Source organism: Lissotriton helveticus, chromosome 2_1 (genome assembly GCF_964261635.1).
Source record: "Lissotriton helveticus chromosome 2_1, aLisHel1.1, whole genome shotgun sequence".
NCBI lineage: Eukaryota > Metazoa > Chordata > Amphibia > Caudata > Salamandridae > Lissotriton > Lissotriton helveticus.
The window spans coordinates 1,518,899,500-1,518,919,888 of NC_136059.1; the positions used below are offsets into that span (position 1 = coordinate 1,518,899,500).

The 20,389-nt window shown below is 46.1% G+C and overlaps 2 protein-coding genes across 2 annotated transcripts in view; one reads left to right on the plus strand and one right to left on the minus strand.

Moving 5' to 3' along the window:
- Positions 1 to 20,389, plus strand: part of LOC144818744 (uncharacterized) — a 397,421-nt gene that overhangs the window by 344,694 nt on the left and 32,338 nt on the right. The gene's annotated exons all lie outside the window — the stretch shown is intronic.
- LOC144818745 (uncharacterized) overlaps positions 1 to 20,389 on the minus strand; it is a 220,113-nt gene that overhangs the window by 69,034 nt on the left and 130,690 nt on the right. Inside the window, exons 5-7 of the mRNA XM_078676449.1 lie at positions 18,921 to 19,034; positions 17,126 to 17,239; positions 7,436 to 7,543 (exon numbers count right to left, since the gene is read on the minus strand). Of these exons, the coding sequence (XP_078532575.1) occupies positions 7,436 to 7,543; positions 17,126 to 17,239; positions 18,921 to 19,034 (336 nt within the window). The remainder of the gene's footprint in view (positions 1 to 7,435; positions 7,544 to 17,125; positions 17,240 to 18,920; positions 19,035 to 20,389) is intronic.

A 20,389-nucleotide genomic window follows, 5' to 3' on the forward strand; every position in this document is an offset into this window, starting at 1 on the left:
CTTCAGGAGCCAGATTGCTAGATTCAGTTGACTTGGATCTGGATGTCTGATCTCTCCATGGTTCTGCGTTAACATGGATGGCGCCAGACACAGTCTTTGGTGTGGAACTAGAGAGAGTTCGAACAGTGTTGTGAACCACGGTTGGCGTGCCCAAGTGGGAGCTACCAAGATCATTTTGAGAGACTGTTGTCTTAGCTTGCGCACTACTAGTGGTATCAGTGGGAATGGCGGAAAAGCGTACGCAAATTTGCCTGACCAGTTCATCCATATCGCATTGCCCTTGGACAATGGGTGTGGAAATCTGGCGGCGAAGGTTGGGCATTTTGCGTTTTCGTGTGTGGCGAGCAGATCTATATCTGGATGACCCCACTTCTGTGTGTTGCCCCCTGTTTTGGTATGTAGTACATGGCTGTCATGTTGTCCGTCTGGATCAAGACAGCCTTGTTTTGTACATGTATTTGGAAGGACTTGAGCGCTAAGAATATTGCTAGCAGCTCTAGGTGATTGATGTGGAGCAGTTTTTATTAAGTGGTCCCTTTTCCCTGAGTTGTATGGTGTAATAGATGGGCTCTCCATCCTGTGAGGGATGCATCTGTTGTAAGTACTATTTGTGGGACAGGCTCGAGGAACTGCTGCCCTATGGAAACGTTTTTGGTGTTCCACCACTGCAGAGAGCGATGTGTGCGGCTGTCCACCAACACCAGGTCTGTAAGTTGTCCTAGAGCCTGTTCCACTGACTTGCTAGGCATTCCTGCAATGGGCGCATTTGCAGTCTTGCATATGGTACAATAAAAATGCAAGATGGCATCATGCCTATTAGTTGCATGAACACTCTGGCTGGGAGAGTGTTGGTTCAGAAACTTTGTGAGTAACGCCTGAATGCTGTGTATCCTGTTTGGACTGGGATACGCTAGAGCTGTAGACGTGTTTATTGTAGCCCCTAGGTATTGATGTAATGAGAGGGCTGAAGATGTGACTTGGTGTAGTTGATTGTGAACCCTAAGTCATGTAATATTTGAATTGTTTGTGATGTGTGTTGGACACATTGATTGAAGGACTTGGCTTTTATGAGCCAATCGTCAAGATATGGAAAGACATGGACGTGTTGCCTCCTGAGATGTGCCGCTACTACTGCTAGGCACTTTGTAAACACTCTTGGTGCAGCTGTGACTCCGAATGGAAGGACTTTGAACTGATAGTGTTGTCCTTGTAGCACAAACCTTAGATACTTCCTGTGAGAAGGATGTTTGGGAATGTGGAAGTGGACGTCCTTTAGATCTAGCGTAGTAAGGAAGTCGCCTTATTGCAAAAAAGGGAGCACTTGTTGTAACGTGATCATATGAAAATGATCTGAGTGTATATACAGATTGGGAGGCCTGAGGTCGAGAATCGGTCTTAGTGTCCCGTCCTTCTTGGGTATTAGGAAATACAGCGAGTAAACCTCTGTACCTTGTTGTTGTAAAGGGACTAGTTCTATTGCGTCTTTTTGAAGTAATGATTGAACTTCTTGTTTGAGCAGCGTAAGATGCTCTGTAGACATTGGACGCTGTCTGGGTGGTATGTGTGGAGGAGTAGCTAAAAGTTCTAGGCAGTAGCCATACTGGATAATTTGTCTTACCCACTTGTCTGTCATGATGGAGTTCCAGACAGGTAGGAACTATGTTAGTCTTCCCCCTACAGGAGTGGAATGCTGTTGGGGAAGCTGAAGAAAGTCACTGTTTGTGGTGGGAGAGGTTTGACTATTGTTATTTCCTCGACCTCTCCCCTTATTGTTGTTGCCTCTATAGCCTCCTCGAAAATATCCTCTATTGGAAGATGTTTGTGTGTTAGTTTTAAAGGAAGCTGAATTGTCTGCTCCAGCTTGTTTGGAGCCTCCTCTATAAGAGGAGCGACAAAAAGAGCCTCTAGCTTGGGTGGATTGCAGAGCTCCCATAGATTTGGTTGAATCAGTGTCCTTTTTCATTTTTCCAAGTGCTGTATCTACCTCTAGTCCGAACAGTTGTTGTTGGTTGAATGGCTGATTTAAGATAGTAGTTTGCACTTGTTGCTTAAATCCTGAAATGCGTAGCCACGCATGACGTCTAGGCAGGACACTAGTGTTTATTGCTCTAGATGCAGTGTTTGCAACATCAAATGCACATTTTATTGAGGCATTTGAAATTAGTTTACCTTCCTGAATAAGGTCATCTGCCTGTGCTTTATATTGGTCAGGAGGTGTTGTAAGAGTTTCTCTAACTGATCATAGTGAGCCCTGTCGTATCTTGCAAGGAGGGCTTGTGTATTCAATAAATCAATCAGAGTACTTGTAAAGCGCGCTACTTACCCGTAGGGGTCCCAACGTGCTGGGGGGGGGGGGGGGGGGGGGGAGAGATGCTGCTACTGCTCGAAGAGCCAGGTCTTGAGGAGCCTTCTGAAGGCGAGAAGGTCTTGGGTCTGCCGTATGTGGGTAGGGAGGGTGTTCCAGGTCTTGGCGGCGAGGTAGGAGAAGGATCTGCTGCTGGAAGTTGTTCGTTGGATGCGGGGGACAGCTGCGAGGGCGAGGCTGGCGGAGCAGAGCTGGCGGTGTGGAATCTGAGTCTGCTGTTCAGGTAGGCTGGCCCGGCGTTGTGGAGTGCTTTGTGTGCGTGGGTGAGGAGCTTGAAGGTGATCCTCTTGTCGACGGGGAGCCAGTGTATGTCTTGCAGGTGGGGGGTGATGTGGCTGCGGCGGTGGACGTTGACAATCAGTCGGGCGGAGGCGTTTTGGATGCGTTGTAGTCGTCGTAGGTGTTTGGCTGGGATTCCTGCATAGAGTGCGTTGCCGTAGTCCAGTCTGCTGCTGACGAAGGCCTGTGTCACATTTCTTCTTGTTTCGGTGGGGATCCACTTGTAGATCCTGCAGAGCATGCGGAGGGTGTTGTAGCAGGAGGAGGAGACGGCGCTGACCTGCTTCGACATGGAGAGGGAGGAGTCGAGGATGAATACTAGATTGCGTGCATGGTCGGTGGGTTTTGGTGCTGTTCCCAGTGTGGTCGGCCACCAGGAGTTGTCCCAGGCTGAGGGGGTGGGTCCGAGGATGAGGACCTCCGTCTTGTCCAAGTTCAGCTTCAGACGGCTGCTCCTCATCCAGTCGGCGACGGCCTTCATTCCCTCGTTGAGGTTGGTTTTTAGCGGTGCTTGGCTTCTTGGTGAGGGAGAGGTTGAGCTGGGTGTCGTCGGCTTAGGAGATGATGTTGAGGTCGTGATGGCGGGCCACTTGTGCGAGGGGGGCCATGTAGACGTTGAACAGCGTCGGGCTGAGGGATGAGCCCTGGGGGACGCAGCAGATGATGTCGTTGGCTTCGGATCGGAAGGGTGGGAGGCGGACGCTCTGGGTTCTGCCGGAGAGAGAGGACGTGGTCTAGTCAAGAGCCTTCTCTTGGATTCCAGCTTCTAGGAGGCGTGTCTTTAGAGTGCGATGGAAGACCGTGTCGAAGGCGGCTGACAGGTCCAGGAGGAGGTGGGCTGATGTTTCGCCGTTGTTTAGTAGGCGCCTGATGTCGTCTGTGGCGGCGATGAGGGCTGTCTCGGTGCTGTGGTTTCTTCTGAATCCGGACTGGGATGGGTCCAAGATGTTCTATTAGCTATGCGCCATGTATTGCTAGCTTGGGCAGCTATTCTTTTGCCTGAAGCATCTATTATTTTTGATTCCTTATCAGGGGGTGGTGCTTCACCTGATGTTTGGGAGTTTGCCCTGTTTCTAGCATTTGAAATGACTAAGGAATCTAAGGATAGCTGTCCCTTAATGTAGGCAGGATCTGCTGGAGAAGGCCTGTACTTTTTCCTCTATCCTTGAATTTATGATTCTAGCTCCTACTGGATCGTTAAACACTTCTGGGGCATGCTTAATGACCCCTTTAATCATGGGGATTATTTGAACAGATTTTTGGGATTGTTCACAAGTATCTAATACAACATTTTTTTCTGCCTCATCTGAGTGCATTGTGACTTTATGATTTTTAATTTTATGGCAGCCCTATTGATTAGATATCCAAAACCAATCTTGTCTTCTGGAGGAGAAGGTTTGGATGGATATGTATGTGGGTGAGGAATATCTGGCACATCCTGTGGGTTTGGATACTCCCAGTCCGGTACATAGGGAAAAGGCTCATCTGGGTCTCCCCCTCCCCCTTTGCTAAACTCATCATCATTCTGAGGAGGTGTATGTGGTGAAGAATGAAGAGGAGAAATTTGAGGTGAAATGTCTGACAGAGGAGGAGGTGAAGGAGAAGGTACAGGAGAAGAAGGGTGCATAGGAGGAGATCTGGCAGAGTCCTTCTTCTTGACAGGCACTGCAGGTGCAGGTGCTGAATCTGCTTTCCTCTTCCTGTATGGTGTAGTGGAAACGTGCCTGTTTGTGGATCAATGTAGATCCTTTTTTGTAGAAGATCTGGTTGAAAAAGCTCCTCTCCTTGAGGAACCACTTTAGGCGCCGATTTTTGCGGTTCCGGACATGGTTGTTGCTTGTCTTTAGCCTTAGGAGCTGTTGTAGGGTCCTTTGGCATAGCTTTTGGCACCGAAGGTATTGTTTTTGAGGTCCAAACCTGTTCTGAGGGCTTGTGAGCATCAGAATCAGGTTTTGTTGGTTTCGGTACCGAAGATATCGGCTTTGGAGTCAAAGCTGTTTTCGTCGGCTTCGAAGCGTTGGAAGCAGGCTTAATTGCTTTCGGAGCCGTATGGTCTTTAGAAGTCGACGGTTTCGGATTGTGTTTTGGAACCAGGACTTCTTTCGGTTTCAGTGCAGAGGGAGGTGGTGGTGTCGGCACATGCGGTTTGCTCGGTATGGAGCTACCGGAACGCTTGAGGATTTTCTTCGGAGCCGGGCTCGATGGTGGGGCTTTCAAAGTATTTTTTTCGGTCGCGACTGGGCCCTGGTGGCGGAGTGTTGACCTTTGCCTTCGATCTATTTGGGTCTGAGGTAGGGGCAGTGGTACTCACACATTGACCCGAAGGTATGGAGTCATCGGAGTCGTCTGCCTCAGATACGATTTGGAGATTGTCTGAATCTTCCTCTGGGACGCATGGTTCTTCATCTAAGATATCCACTGGTTCCGGAGCCGATCTCTGCAAATCGTGTCGAAGGGCCCTCCGATCTCGAATGGTCTTCTTGGATCAAAATGATGCGCAGGTTGTACAACTGGACTCATCGTGTTCTGGCGATAAGCACAGGTTACAGATCTCGTGATGGTCACTGTGTGGAAATTTTGCTCCACACTTGGTGCATCTTTTGAATGGCGTCCTTTCCGTGAGTTGTAGGCCTCACGGAGTCGATAGGCCTCAACGGCCCGCGTCGACAACCGGAATCGAGCTGGTGATGCCGAGTCGATGTTTTTCGATATCGAAAGTTGTTTATAAAAGTTTGAGTAATTTTTTACGCGTCAAAACTACTATTAAGGACCACCCTTATCTGATTCCGCCTCACTGGTTCTGACAGGTTGACTCGGCGTTGGGGCACTTTCTTTGGGCGGGAGGAGCGGTGCGGGTTGCGCTGCGCACTTGTTTTTTGTCCACATACTGCGGAGGTTTGCGACCTCTGACATCCAATCGTATTATCAAGCTTCCCATCTTCTGGTCTTGAACGAATGGTGGTATGGAGACAGGGGGGACCGGGCGTATGCCTTGGAGCGACATCTTATGGGGTCCGATACTCTACATACAGTCCTGTACTCGGCACGACTGCGGAAGAGGCTGCCACCAGCCACCCAGGTAGTGTTCCAAATTTGGAGGCAGGCCCTACGTCGTATGGGGTGGTTTGGCACGTTAACTGAAGAGACTCCCTTGTGGCACAATGGACGTCTGCCCGCACTAGCGTCCCTTCAGGGCTTTCGAGGCAGGGACAATATAGGAATCTCCACGCTGGGAGACGTGATATCAGGGACGGCCCTTAAATCCTTCCAAGATATAAGCGAGGAATATGGCATGCCCTGGTCTCAATTCTTTAAGAACTTACAATTCCGCCACGCCATTACACCGAGCCTGGAGGGCCTTGACTCCCTACCCGAATTTAGCCCACTAGAGGCCAAGGTATTTATGGGTGACCTAGGGGATAAAAAGATATCTCGCATATATCAGACCTTAGTTACACACTGCTCCACATCATTGCAGAAACTTAGGGAGTCCTGGGAAAAGGATGTTTGGACACTGGAGGAAGATGATTGGCGGGAGGCACTTGAGGCCCCTAGAGGTGCGGCCATAGCGATGTGCTTGAGACTCATTCAATTCAAATATCTACATAGGGTCTACTTTACAAGGGAGAGACTGTGGTGGGCAGGCCTGATTGCGTCCCCAGATTGTCTCCGCTGTGGCCGGGAGGTGGGGACATTGATCCACACAGTATGGAGTTGTAGTTCCTTGGTTAGGTCCTGGAAAGGGGTGTGGGACTGTATGTCTGAGGTCCTGGGATGGGAACTTCCTCGTACTCCACAACTGGGTCTATTACATGTGCTAGAAGGGGTAGGGGGCAACGCATATAAAAGGCACCTACTGTTGCTAGGCCTAACCATAGCCAAGAGAGATGTGGCCAAAGCAAGGAAAGATCCCCGGGCTCCCTCGGTGCTGGTGTGGAAGAAAGGGCTAGACTTCTGTATGGGGCTGGAGCGGTCAATCTTTGAGGCCAGAGGCTGCCCAAGGAAACATTATACGATATGGTGGCGCTGGGCGGACTATCGGGGCGTGTGGTTGGAACCACCGGTGGAACAGGAGGAGTGCCCGGTGACGCCGTAAAGGGGCCAGGAGGGAAAGTGTATGTACACTGTCAGTCTAGAGAATGGCTTATGAGAAGTATGAGACGTTATCGTGCGGCTGGGAAGGGTGGGATCCGGGTGGAGGGAGTTGGGGGATGGGGTGGGATAAGGGGTGGGGGGTGTAGGACTGGTAGGTTGTGATGTTATTAGTTGATTCAAAATGATGTCTAAGATTGCCAATCATCTGATGCTGTGTACTTGATCTGCAGTTTTCTCCGGAATGCGGAGTGCTGCGCCATGTGTGCAATCTGTCAATAAAATCTGTTTTTAAAAAAAAACTACTATTAAGGTAGAGTTCGAACCGGAGCGGAAAAGTTAAATCTGAACGCAGTGGCGGAAAAAAACAATCTTAGGATGGAGTCGATACCCATGCGCACTATTGTTCAAGGGAGGAGTCACCTATCTCGTGACTACAAAGACTTCTTCAAAGAAGACAACAACATGCAATCATCCGAGCCCAACACCAGGTGGCGATCTAATGCTCAGTGTGAGATCTGCAGCTCATATGCCTCGAACACAAAGTTGCTGATTTCAGTTACTGAGATAGACCAGAATTGGCCATGCCTTGATTAGCTAATACAAATCACAAATCCCTTTAGGAAAGGTTTGGTAAACAACCGCAGGGAAGGATGCATGCAATGCTAGTAAGTTGCTCTGAATCAGAAAGGTGCTCACCTGTGCAATCATTTCTTTCCCTTCTCGGATATGCATGAGGATTCTTTGGTCTTTGGTTTTCATTAGTATTCATCCTAAATGCCAAAGTCTGCCTTCCACTGTTATCACCTGTTAGATAGAGACACATATCTATATATTTATAGTACACTCACATATTACATTTCAAATCCTCATGCTTGATTGCGAGTGCTTCCCGCTTCGTTTACATGGATAGACATATGAACATAGGGAAGAGGACAGATTGTGGCACATACACCCTCCAGCACACTGTTCTCACTCAAACAGTTAAAACAGTTGCTGTCACTGTGTCCTTTCATCCAAAGTTTCGCACATGAGAGAGTGAGAGGATATGATAACCGTTGCACAGCCTCCGTATTTATACCCTATCTCACATTGAGTGTGAAAGTTATTAGGGAACAAAGTTACTGGCCCCCTAGAAAGTCAAAGGTTTTAAAAAATATTGGAAAAAATACATAATCCACAAAATTATTATTATTATTATTTTTTTTTAGATTTTATAGCATGAACTCGACCTAAAACACATCGGATATCAGAGCGCTTTACATGAGCACTAGTTCCATTACAGATGGACACATTATTTTCTTTTGGTAGGCACCGGGAGATTAAGTGATTGCCCAGAATCAGAGGATGTTGAGCGTTGTTGCCGAGACTCGAACCCGGTTCCCCAGCTTCGAGGTCGACCGCTCTAGCCGTAAGGCTACATCCTTTTCTGATCTTAGTTGGTAAATACTGTGATGATGGACTTAACCTTTCATGGGAGTTCAATATAAATCTTGTCTGAATAACTGCAGGGATCAAGATACACAAAAAATACCTCAGGGTGAACCCAAAGGTTATCTCTTTGATTTGGTGGGTACCCTAGTTATCTTTAAGAAATAGTTAAGGGATGCCGTTCAAAAAGAATGCCGAACATCCACTGTTATTTTGCCTACATGTTTCAGCCTTTTTCGGTACCCAGTTAGGGCAGTGGCCTTTGCCAAGACTGGAAAAGTCCCTACCTACAATGCACTCAAAGTCGTGCATACATATGGCACAGAGGCATTGGCTTTTGTACCTCTTTTACTGGTAAAAATTGATACAACCTAACTTGGCTTTAGGATCTCTTCCTGGTTTTGAAGAGGAGACACTTCCCTGTTGTCACATGTTCTTCAAGGGAAAAGTGCAGCAGGATTACCTATTTGGTCCTCATTCCATGCTCCAAGGCATTGTAGGTATGGATATTCAGCAGAATGAGTTCTTTATTAAGACTACAACATCCAAAGGTTGCCATCTATGCAGTAGAAGCACTGACTGCCAACTATATGATTACTGCTGCTTGACAGGGCAGCAAAGCTCAAAGAACACCATCAGAATCCACTGTAGGAACAATAAGATGAAGAATCATTTACTAAAACTTGAATAACTAAACTTAAATATAGAAAATGACATAGTACAGTGCACAATTAAATGTGCTGCTATAGCTGCATTTACTTTGCTGAATAGCTCTGGCTAATTAGAATACTATATGTGGAAACTCAGACCTGGGGACCCATTCTTTGGTACATCAAAGTCAGCACTCATTAAGTTCACAGAGCACAGATAATTCCAGCAAATATAGGCATCCAGAACTAGCAGCAAGTATCTATTTTTTAAATTAAATAGAGTGGATTTGATATAATTCATGCTCACAGTTCAGGCTTAATCCAGCTCACGACTCAATAACTTCAGGAAAATAACAAATCATTCTTTCCCACCATTTCAGGTGAATAATATTGAATGAGCCTTCTGGGAAGAAGATGAGTTTCAGTTTTTCAAGTTGTTCTGTAAGAGAATTCCACATCTGGCCTTCCAGAAGTAGATCTGAATTTGGCCAGTACTTAAAAAAATAAATCTTTAGTTAAAATTTTTCAAGACAGTTAAATATAAATCCAATCAATCACTAACCTTGCACAACAGTACTAACATGACTGCATATCTGTGTTTAGTGCCCGATTCACATCAGTGTATAGTTAATATCCAATAAACAGTTAAATTTTTCTATGCAACGATATGAAACATAACTTGTAAACAATATCAACCTAGGTTCTTGTGTGCAATGTAACATATGCACAAAAGCATAATGCACTAGTCAACTTTGAGAATTCTTCAAGTGTACATTATTGGGAGGTATTAACAGTGCCATTTTATGGGGGGGCGTGGCCAACCGCCGAGCAAAATGCCTGTGTAGCAGAGCGGCTCCGGCCAGAAGCGCCCGTTCAACTTAAAATCCGTACAGTAATCCGCATGGAGAACCGGAAAATGGCTGAATAACCAGACCGGAACATGAAAGGAGTAACCCATGTTAAAAATCATAGGTAACGGGGAGGAGAAGCGGAGATCGGCCTGACTTCACACAACCCGGGCCTCGCTGCGTTGCCTGCAAGAGGAGGAGGGGCATCGTGGTAATCGAGGCGGCGTGGAGTTCCGGATGGCAGCGACTGACGTTGCCTGCATCCTGGAGTCGGCCCCGGCTGCGACCTGTCTCGGAGCGATCCGGACAACCGGGTAGTAACCTGACCCGTACGCAGATCCAGGAGGGGTGCCGTGCTAATTGAGCCGACGTTCAGTGTCGGACGGCTGCAATTGACGTGGCCTGCATCCTGGAGACGGCCCCGGCTGCGACCTGACTTGGAGCGATCCGGACAGCCAGGTAGTAACCTGACTACCGTGCTCAGATTCAGCAGGGGGACACAAGTCCTAAAGGTGACCGCAGCGTGGTGCAGAGACCCCAGGGCGCGGCTGCGGCAGGTGAAAAATACTTCAACGACCGCTTCCCTGGAACATCTGCATGTAACGAGCCCTGTGCGACCGAGTCCTCCGCAGCCATAGTTGGGCGCAGCTACCCCCCTGAAGGAACCTTGAGCCGCGAGGGTGCATTGGTGGTCCCTACATATGAAGGTAGCGGTGCGGGGTGAAGACTGGGGAGAGCAGTGGCCCAGCGCAACTTGGATGCCAGCCTGATCCTCAAAGCGACCACCGACCAACCACTGGCATACTGCCCCTAATATCTCCCAGGAGCATATTGCCAGTTGGGACTGACTTCATTTTCCAAATCTCTGCAACACTTTATCTTGGCACATCACCACAGGGGATTGAGGGGGTAGGATTTTGGTGCTGTGTAGGCGCACTCTATACTGCAAAGTATCCTGAGATAGACGGCTGATGTACTGGGCAATCGACCAAAGCCCAGTGGTGGTGGTGGGTCAACGGAGGTCTGCACACGCTGTAAATTAACTGTGCTAACCACAACACCACATAGGAGCTGTGAAAACGGCCTGGCCGTGGGTCAACCGAAAAACCTGAAGTAACCCAGTAGCAGAGACAATTGACATATTTTGGATGAACTGCAAGGGTAGTGTGCAGTGTGTTTCCCCTACTACAGACGCGAAACCCATTCCAGGGCCCGACATGGCTGGAGGGAGAAGTGGTAAAGCGGCCCTGCAGGAGAAGCTGGAGAAATATGCCTGGCAAAAGGAATCGGGCCTGAAAGAGAAACCCTGGGAAGACCTACCAGATAAATCGTAGGCGACTGAGGGCTCGCCAGACCTGACCCTGCAAGATATAATGACCGCCATCACAATTGTAACAACGTCGATTGAAAGTAAAATTGATGCAGTTTCCAGTGAGGTTTCTCTAATTCAGGCCGATATGCGAAACATGAACACTAGAATTAAAGAAGTGGAATCTGCCCCCAGCTCCCTAGCCAAAGACACTACGACGCTAAAAAGGCAAATGGCTGACTTGTAAGCTTGTAATGAGAAAATGGCCGAACAACTGGATGATTATGAAGGAAGGGCAAGACGAAATAACATACGAATTCTCGGAGTGCCAGAGAGTGCAGAGGGGCCGGCGATGGACCTGTTTGTTGAAGGACTGTTTACTACCCTCTTGCAGCCTGCCAAGCCATCAAAGTTCTTCACGGTTGAACGGGAGGTAGACTCAAACCGGGAGCACCTCCAAGACCAATTGTGGGAAGGATTTTCAACTACAGAGACAGGGATATTATTTTACAGACGGCCCAGATTGTGCCTCCTGTTGCTCAAGGTCCAGCGCCAACATCGTAGTTTTCTCAAGATAAAGAAGGCCATGCGCAAAAGGGGACTTAAATACGCAATGCTCTTCCCAGCCAAATTGCATGTGGAAGTGGAAGGAAATACATGGTTCTTCGCTACCCCTGATGAAGCTTGGGACTGGTTCTTTGGATGGCGAACTGTGGGGGGAAAAGGAATCCTCAAAGTCAATGGGACAGACTGGAGTAATCCCGCACTGAGCATGCTGCAAGAAGGCAATCCGGTTGCTCACCACTGGTCGACGACAATCCAAGAGAACTCCTCGACACTCTGGGCCGCTGTTCATTCAAATTGAGAAGCAGCCTCCTCTGCCCCTCTCTGCCTAAGTGGACTTCGCCTTCCCTTATGGTAATGTAAGTAAGGTCTTGAATAATGTATGATTTAATTCCTAGTAGAGACTGGGGAATGGAATAATGAGGGACGGATCGGGTCTCCAACATAGTTCTAATTAAGCAAGGTTTTCTCTATGACAGTTGTTGCCGAACGGGTGGGTGGCTGATCCACGCACCACTAGTTTCCAGGGTGGGCGATAGGCGCTCTGCAGATTGGGGGAGGCGGGAGGCTCAAATACCGCCATGCAGGGATGCAAGGAGGGGGTTAGGGGTAAGGGAAGTCATTGGGCAGGTGGGAATACTGTCAGCTAGCAACTCCGGCACTGTTGACAGAAAACATAGGACGACGTACTCAGCTATAAGCTCTGACAGAAATGGGGAGACGAGCAGGTTGTTAAGTTTGTTATTTAGTTTAAATACTGATGACATGGTATGACAGACTCGGTCCACTTGGGACTCGCACTCCTTGCACTGAGAGACAAAAGAAAAGTAATGCTCGTTATCTGCTTGCGCCATATTCTGATGGTGAATGGCCTGAACGGACTTGGGGCACGACACATACTATTATTGTAGTTAGAAGTGGTCCAATATTAAAGCAGGGACTTAAATTGTTATCCTGGAACGTCAACGGCCTTGGTGATAAGATAAAGAGAGGCATTGTGTTGCAATACATAAAGCGACATTCGCCTGATGTCGTTTTACTCCAGGAGACACACATGTTGGGAAATGCGTGCAAGGCATTGACCAGATGGGGCTTCCGGCTTGTGGCGCATTCTGCGTTTGGAACTGGATCTCGGGGAGTGGGTTTAATGATGCGTAAAAGCCTCCAGTTGGCGACTGACCACACTTGGACGGATAACCTGGGGAGATTTGTTGCGATCTCAGGGAGATGGGAAGGACGCATATTTAACCTAGTGTCCGTGTATATTCCTACCGGCCTCCATGCCTCAGATTTTGGTGAACTGGGAGATTTACTGCTCGATCTGCCGGAGGGGAGTCTCCTTGTGGGGAGAGCTTTTAATTCAATTGTGTCAGATAGTCTCGATCGTTGGCCCCCTAAAAACCTGCCGCCTTCCCGTACACAGATACATAATTTCATGAAGGCAATGGGACTCATCAATATTTGGAGGGCGCGCCATCCCATGGAGCAGCAATATACATTTTACTCAGGTGCCCACTGCAGAATGTCCAGAATAGACTATATTATCACAACAGCGGATCAACTAGAACAGGATACAGAGATGAGCCACCTAGCTAGGGGAATCTCAGACCGTTCGCCTATCTGGGCCCTGATAGAGGTGGGGGAGCTGCAGATTGGAAGGGTGGCCCCAATAAATCCATGGTATCTCAAGGTTCCCTTGATAAAAGAAAAGCTAGCAAAAGAAATTGATCTTTATTTCAGTGGAAATGAAAATTCGGTAGAGTCCTCGCAGACGCCTATAAAACAGTTATCAGAGGCTATGCTGTCTCCTTGATTGCAGGCACCAAGAAAGAAAAACAGGCAGTAATGGCTTGAAGCAGATATACTGTTATTGGAAAAGTCAGTTAAGATAAACTAATGCAGAGGAAGTCAGACACTCCTTGAAATTAAAAACAAAAGAATATGTGGCCCACGCCACAGATGCTGCTAAAGTACAATACAGGGAAACTCTTAGTAGAAGTTACGAAGTGGGGGATAAGGCCGGTAAATTATTAGCATGGCTGGACCGCAGAGAGTAAGCCAGTAGAGTTGTGGTGGAACTCAGTGATTAACTTACCAATATATACACTGAGTCGCAAGATATTGCAAACACATTTGGCAGTTACCATGCCCAAATTTATAGTTCCCAAACAGCTTATACAGAGGTAGATGCGGACACATTCCTGAAAGGGATGTATGACGATACAAAGCATACTTTTACAACGCCTACCTTTACATCGCAAGTTTTACAACGCATACCATTACAACGCATAATGCTTTTGGGCACTGGATAGTGAATAGTTTAATTTACTATTCCAACTCCAGTCCCCGTGGATAGTAGGGAAGGTGTTGGATAGTACATTAAACCTATTCCCTATCCTAGAGCGCCCCCCAGCGCTATGCGTTGTAATGGTTTGCGTTGTAAAAGTTGCGTTGTAATGGTAGTTCGTTGTAAAAGTTTTGTTGTAAAGGCAGTATACCTCCTGAAAGATATCTCCCTACCAGTACTCTCTGACGATGATCGAAACAAATTAGAACAGGAACTGGTCGCTACAGCGGTAGAAAGAGCAATACAAGATTTGAACTCGGGCAAAGCAACGGGCCCAAATGGTTTAACCATTGAACTATACAAACTTGCTCCCAGCAGACTTGCACCTTGCCCTGCAGCTATGTGGGAACTCTCCCTCTAGATCAGAGACTAGCAAACATAGTAGTTATTCAAAAAAATGGTACGCCTAAAAACAAAAGCTCATCATACATACCGATATCACTGCTCAACACGGAAGCCAAAATCCTAGCGAAAATACTGGCCACTCGATTGCTACCAGTTATCACCAAACTGGTTAATCTGGATCAGTCCGGCTTTATGCCAGCCAGAAACACTACTCTTAATTTACGACAACTTTATGAGGTGCTAGCTCGAGTTAATAAAATACGAGAAGACGTGGTTGTGGTTTCCTTGGATGCCGCCATGTCATTCAACACGATTGAATGGCCCTATATGTTTTCAGTCCCAAAGAAATTGGGATTTGGACCAAGTTTTCTGAGCTGGATATATCTACTGTACAAAAACCTAATGGCTCAGGTGGTCAATAATCGAAGATCCCCAATGTTCACACTCGTGAGAAGAACCAGACAGGGTTGCCTCCTTTCTCCACTGCTTTTTGCCCTTATTTTGGAGCTGCTAGCAATGTGGATAAGGAAGGATACGGTTATGAGGGCTCAAATGGGCTGAGGAGTCGGAGGATCGTATTTCGTTGTGTGCAGACGATATACTGCTATATCTGGCGCCATCCAGTGCCTCCCTGAATAGAGCAATGCATATCTTTATAGCTTTTGGGAAGTGCTTTGGCTATAGGATAAATTGGTGCAAATCGGTCATTTATGTTTTGTGTGGCAAAACACCTATACTGCCACAGGGTGTCAATATCACTGAAGCCAAGTCAAGTTTTAAGTACGTGGGGATCCACGTTTCGAAGGCTCTTACCCTCTTCTGTGAACAATATCTCCTGCCCCGCTACAAAGATTAAGATCTGATGTTAAACTCTGGGAAACGCCGTTGTCCCTGCTGGGGTGTGCGGCACTGTTTAAGATGATGGCCCTGCCGCGTTTCTTATATGTACTACAAAACTCGCCTTGCCAGGTTGGGGCAGACTATTTCAGATCCATAGAAAGCACCCAGAGAAAGCTTCTGTGGGGAGGTAAACCGTCCATGAAATCCATTCAAAAACTCACTCGTAAGTGGTACAATGGAGGGATTGCACTCCTCGATATAAAGCGATACTACTGGGCTGCTCAGCTAGCAGCAATCAACCAGTGCACTTATAGGCCCCCGGGGGATCCCGGATGTCAAATGGACAGATGGCTGCTTCCAGGAGGGGATTTCACGAGGGTTTTATATACCAAACCCACCAAATTGAAACGTACTGGCCCCACACTACATGTGGTACAGATATTGCGGGCAGCATTGAAAAGCTTGGCCTGGGAGGGTAAGATAACATGCGCCACTCCTCTCTGGGACGCAGAGGTTTTTGGCACTCTCAGAAAAACCAAGGGATTTGACCGCTGGATCTAATCTGCATTTCTAAGGTTGGGGATTTTTGTAAGGCGGGAGAAGTGGTGACCTTGTCTCAATTACAGAGGGAATACGACCTGGCCAACACCGAATATTTCAGGTGCATGCAGATTAAACATGCAGACGACAATAGTCGGGGAGAGACGCCACCTGAATCATCTCCACTAGAAGATAGACCTCTTAAATGAATACATGCCAGAGAAAGCCATTACTCTAACATATAAGAAACTACTTAATAATATGTCTGATCTCCTTCTCCGGCTCCACTCTAAATGGGAACATGACGTGGCGGGGCTGGAAGACGAAGAATGGTTTGAGGCACTTCCTTCCCCCAAAGAGGTAGCTATCTAATCTAGGTTGAGACTGATACAATTGAAAGTGCTTGATAGAATCTATCTCGTGGGCTCAGCAATGGTGAAGCTGGGCTACAGAATGGAACCGGGATGAATGATGAACTGTGGACAGGAGGGAACATTTATACACACACTCTGGGAATGTACATATATACAGGTGTATTGGTCCGAGATTACGAAATGTATGGCAGAAGTGATGGGTTGTGACATTGATTACAATATCAAACTGTGCCTTCTGAATATATGGGGCCCCACTGATTTTTCTGGAAAGCAGAGCTTGCATATTCTAATGTTTTTCCACATGGGGCAAATATTATGGCTATAACTGCAAAGTAGGGGGGCAAGAGGATCTAATTTCAGAGAATCATGGTAAGGCCTCCCTAAATAGATAGCATACAAATAAGTACCACCCTTCACCTTTTTAGGGCAATCCTCTTTCTCTGGTCAACATTCCTCCAGAAGACATCCATAATTTGAATGCCACCACAAGCAATCTAATGAGAACAAGGCACTTATTCGAGCTTTATGCAAATATTACGTTGCCTTCGTTTTTTGATTGGAGTGGGAGGACTGAGGGCCTCATCACGAGTGCCCCTGGTAAGCCTAATGGGCAGTAACAGCAGTGAGAGGAATCTGTTCAGGTGGATGCACAAATAATTGGACTTGCCTCCTGTAGCGTTGGGATTTGAGTGGGTGAAGTGCACGTGAAAATTGATAAATGTGTTATGTAATTAATATCAGAGATACTTTCTGCAATAGACTAGACTAGTCACTCGTTCAGCAACTTATGCAACAGCTGTTTCCTGACGTAGTCAACTCTGAATCCTAAGCTACTAGAACCTCCATCTTTGTGCTGGTCAAAGCATATGAGTTGAAAGAGCTGAAGTTTCATCTAGAAATCTATTTAGACCAATAAGGAGCAATGTTGAGAACAGTGCCGGTGGATATGGGGAGAAGGCCAAGGAAACACCTGAAAGCCTAACGAGACTTGAAAGGTGCATACAATACAGTCTAGGCAAATTAGATTTATCAGAGAGCATTTCGATCTTAGAATGGACCTAAATCGTGTGCTTTACTAGGTGTTCTAAAAAAAATACAGATGTCTGATATCTTCAATCTTAAGCACACATTAGTTGCTGACCTTTTGTACTGCTTTGTCTGCTGTCCATCCTCATCCTCTGTTGACTGCCCTCCATCTGCGTTCCTTCCTCGTCTTTTATGTAGAATGGCGCAATTGATTTAGGATCTACATGCCCTATTAAAATAATATAACATGCGTAAGCTGATAATATCCACGAATTACACGTAGAAACAATGAGATATGGGGGAAGGAGTCAATGTAAAGTGTTGTCTCACACCTTTTAAATTCATAAATCCTTGAATGCATTCTGTTAGGGGTGGAGAGGGAAGGTATGGACAGATCCACACACATTGTACTGATAGGTCAAAGGTAGCGAGCAGGCAACAGGCGCAAATGGCAGATGTGATCACATAAAACATGCTTATTAAAGGGGATAACAAAAAGTTGCTCATGATAGTAAGAAGATTAAATTGCTATCTTAAAAATATCATTCACCGACAGATGTGGCGATTATTTCAAGATGAAAGGCATATCTCTTGCATATATGCACTGCATCTAACAGGAGACAATCAAGTTCCTTAAATGTTTGCGGAGGCCGGATAGTGACAGGATAGTGAGGATCAGAGAGAAGGGGCTGTGAGATGAGAAGGGCCGCAGAGACAGAGCTGGGGACATTAGCAGATGAATGTGACAGGAAGCGGAAGAAATGAGGTTTCCAGAACCAGAGAGAAGAGACATAAAGACATGGAAGGCAGAAGACAACAAATCAAGGAATCCCTAAGGAGAGGTCATACAACTATCACAGTACAGTGACAAGAGAAAGGCGAGTGGACAAGAGGGATCGTCGAGATGGCGACTAGACAAAGGATTTGGAGGGGAAATGACAGAGGAATAGCCAAAGACGTCGAGAGGAGTGTGATGGGTTACATTTAGTCTTCCCCATGACAGAGTCATTCCTAACATTTAATGAAAAGGCAAGAGACTGGAATGAGATGGCAAAATAGATTAATTCCATGTCTAATGAACACCCGGTCAAATCAATGAAAAGGTTTAACTGTGTAGTGATAGATCATGTTTAAGGATACCTAACACAGCCAACAAACACAAAAAAAGGAGAATTATAAAAAGAGAAGAGTCTCTTGATATAGGTACTTAAAGGGTACATATGCTCACGCTATGGCTTCAGCAGCACTTTCAAATCGAGAAGTATTTTTATCTAGCTATGTTGACACTCTGTATACCCTTTTGCCTTTCCTGGACTGAGCTTCATTTTGTGAAATGTCTTAAACTGCCGAGGAGGGGTATGTGCGCAGCCAATAAATTCATTGCAAGAGCAATGGAAACACGTAAAAGTTTAATTCCATTGTTGGTTGATGGTTTATTAGTTCTAAACACTGAACTTCCCGTCTGCCTCTCGTGCCACTTCCAACTTCAATTCTTGAAAGAACTTCACAAAACGGAGGTGAATCTGAGTAAAACATATTTCCAAAAGTATTATACATAGATACATGCGAAGAAGTGTTGATTTGAGGAATATCAAATATTTTATAGATAAGAACGGGTTATGTTTTTGCCAAAAAACTGTATCTGCACTTTACCATTTAAAAGTGTGGTCACACTTCTTGGATCTCACCACGTGACAGCCCAGGATCACATGATTAACATCTAAGAGAAGATAAAGGGGTCATCGCCCAAACGGAAAAAGCAACAACCTATAGGGTTTTGTAAAGTACAGAGAAAAGGTCATCAGAGTTTACGCCCGGTGCCACAAATGCATTGCTGCTGAGGTAGCTGAAACGGGTTACCGCATCATCAATGGCAGCACAGCAATCCTTCAAAAACATGTGAAACTTACCAAAGTTGGGGTGGGCTCTGCCATCTTCCTCTTCTACACCCGGCGACAGATCATGTAGACTTTCAGAGGTCTTTTCCTTCTTCAAAACAAATCTAGTGTTGTGAAATGACAATTCTGTGGAATAAGGAATAGGTTAAAAGTAATGTACGTATTAAAGACGGGAAAATTACTTTTTTAGGTAGAGATGTATTTCACCAAAATTACGAGCATCTATGCAGTCATTTACCAAAATGTATATATTCTTTGAAGTAGTTTTTGGGGTGGACACGTGAGTATAAAGCAAACTAAGAACATTCTAAATGTGAGCGCTGGAGATATATTGGTTGTGTAGTGAGAAGTCATGAAGGCATCCCCATCTTCCCTGGCAAATCACTTCAGTGTATTTGGGGTGGGTGTCAATCCTATTTTTTAAGTTTTGTTTTGTATCAGTGCACCACCACTACGAAGTGCTTCAGTCAGGTAGGTGAGAGGCATTAGGCAGAAGTAGGTAGATGGGTCAAAGGCATCCCTTTGTAGACAGAGGGATGTTGTGCTGAACCTTTTGTACATAATCGGATGAGTCAAATGTAGGTTGTGGGAGCTCAGCACTGGGCATCTAGTCAGCCAGTAACAAAAAGATATTGCTCAGAAGTACCGGTGGTGCAGAGGTTTCTAAATGATACCAATAGTATTGTTTCCTCTTCGATTCGGGGGAGTGACACTGAGATGCCCAGTAGGGTGACACAGTGTAGTGCAACCTATATCTGCATTCCCGGAACCCAACGTGGTTGCATTCTTTAGCGGCACAGATAAGCTAAAGCAGTTATGGAATGTTGCCCAGAGGAGCTCCTAGTAGGTAAGCTTGATTCAAGTGACTCCAAATGCCAAATTACCACTGGTTGGGTGAGTCTTCCTTCAACAGTGGAGTATGCCCAGATCTTGTTCTCAAGCTACGAAATGGGTTTACACTCATGTCAGTTTTTCTCTGCCCCAGGGTCTGTGTGTCCTTGACCCAGTGTCCCATTTGAGTGCCTGTACTTTGTAGTGCTGCCTCTATATTATTATTACATTTCTTTATTCGGTAGTTCATAATAGAAATCCATAAAAGCAATATTGTACATATTATTACAGTAATAAGCAGAAGATCAGTTATAAAAAAGAAAAAATATCACTTCACATTTCATTAAATTGATTGTTCTTTGTTTTTGGACGTGTTACTTACAAGTTTTTTCTGTGTTTAAAAATAAATTTCAAAAAGTTAACAACGTGATAACAAATGGTTTCAGACTCTAAAAACTGAAGGCGCAACATGGCAGGACGGCTCTGTCTGAGACCCCACGATTTTAACAATGATTGCAGCCAAACTTTGCGATGATCATGATGAAATTTGCAAAACAGTACAGTACGTATGGTGGTCTGCACTGATTTATCGTCACAAGGACAAAGGCCTCTATAGTCTTTGAGTCTTGGGCTCTGTGTCATGACTCGAT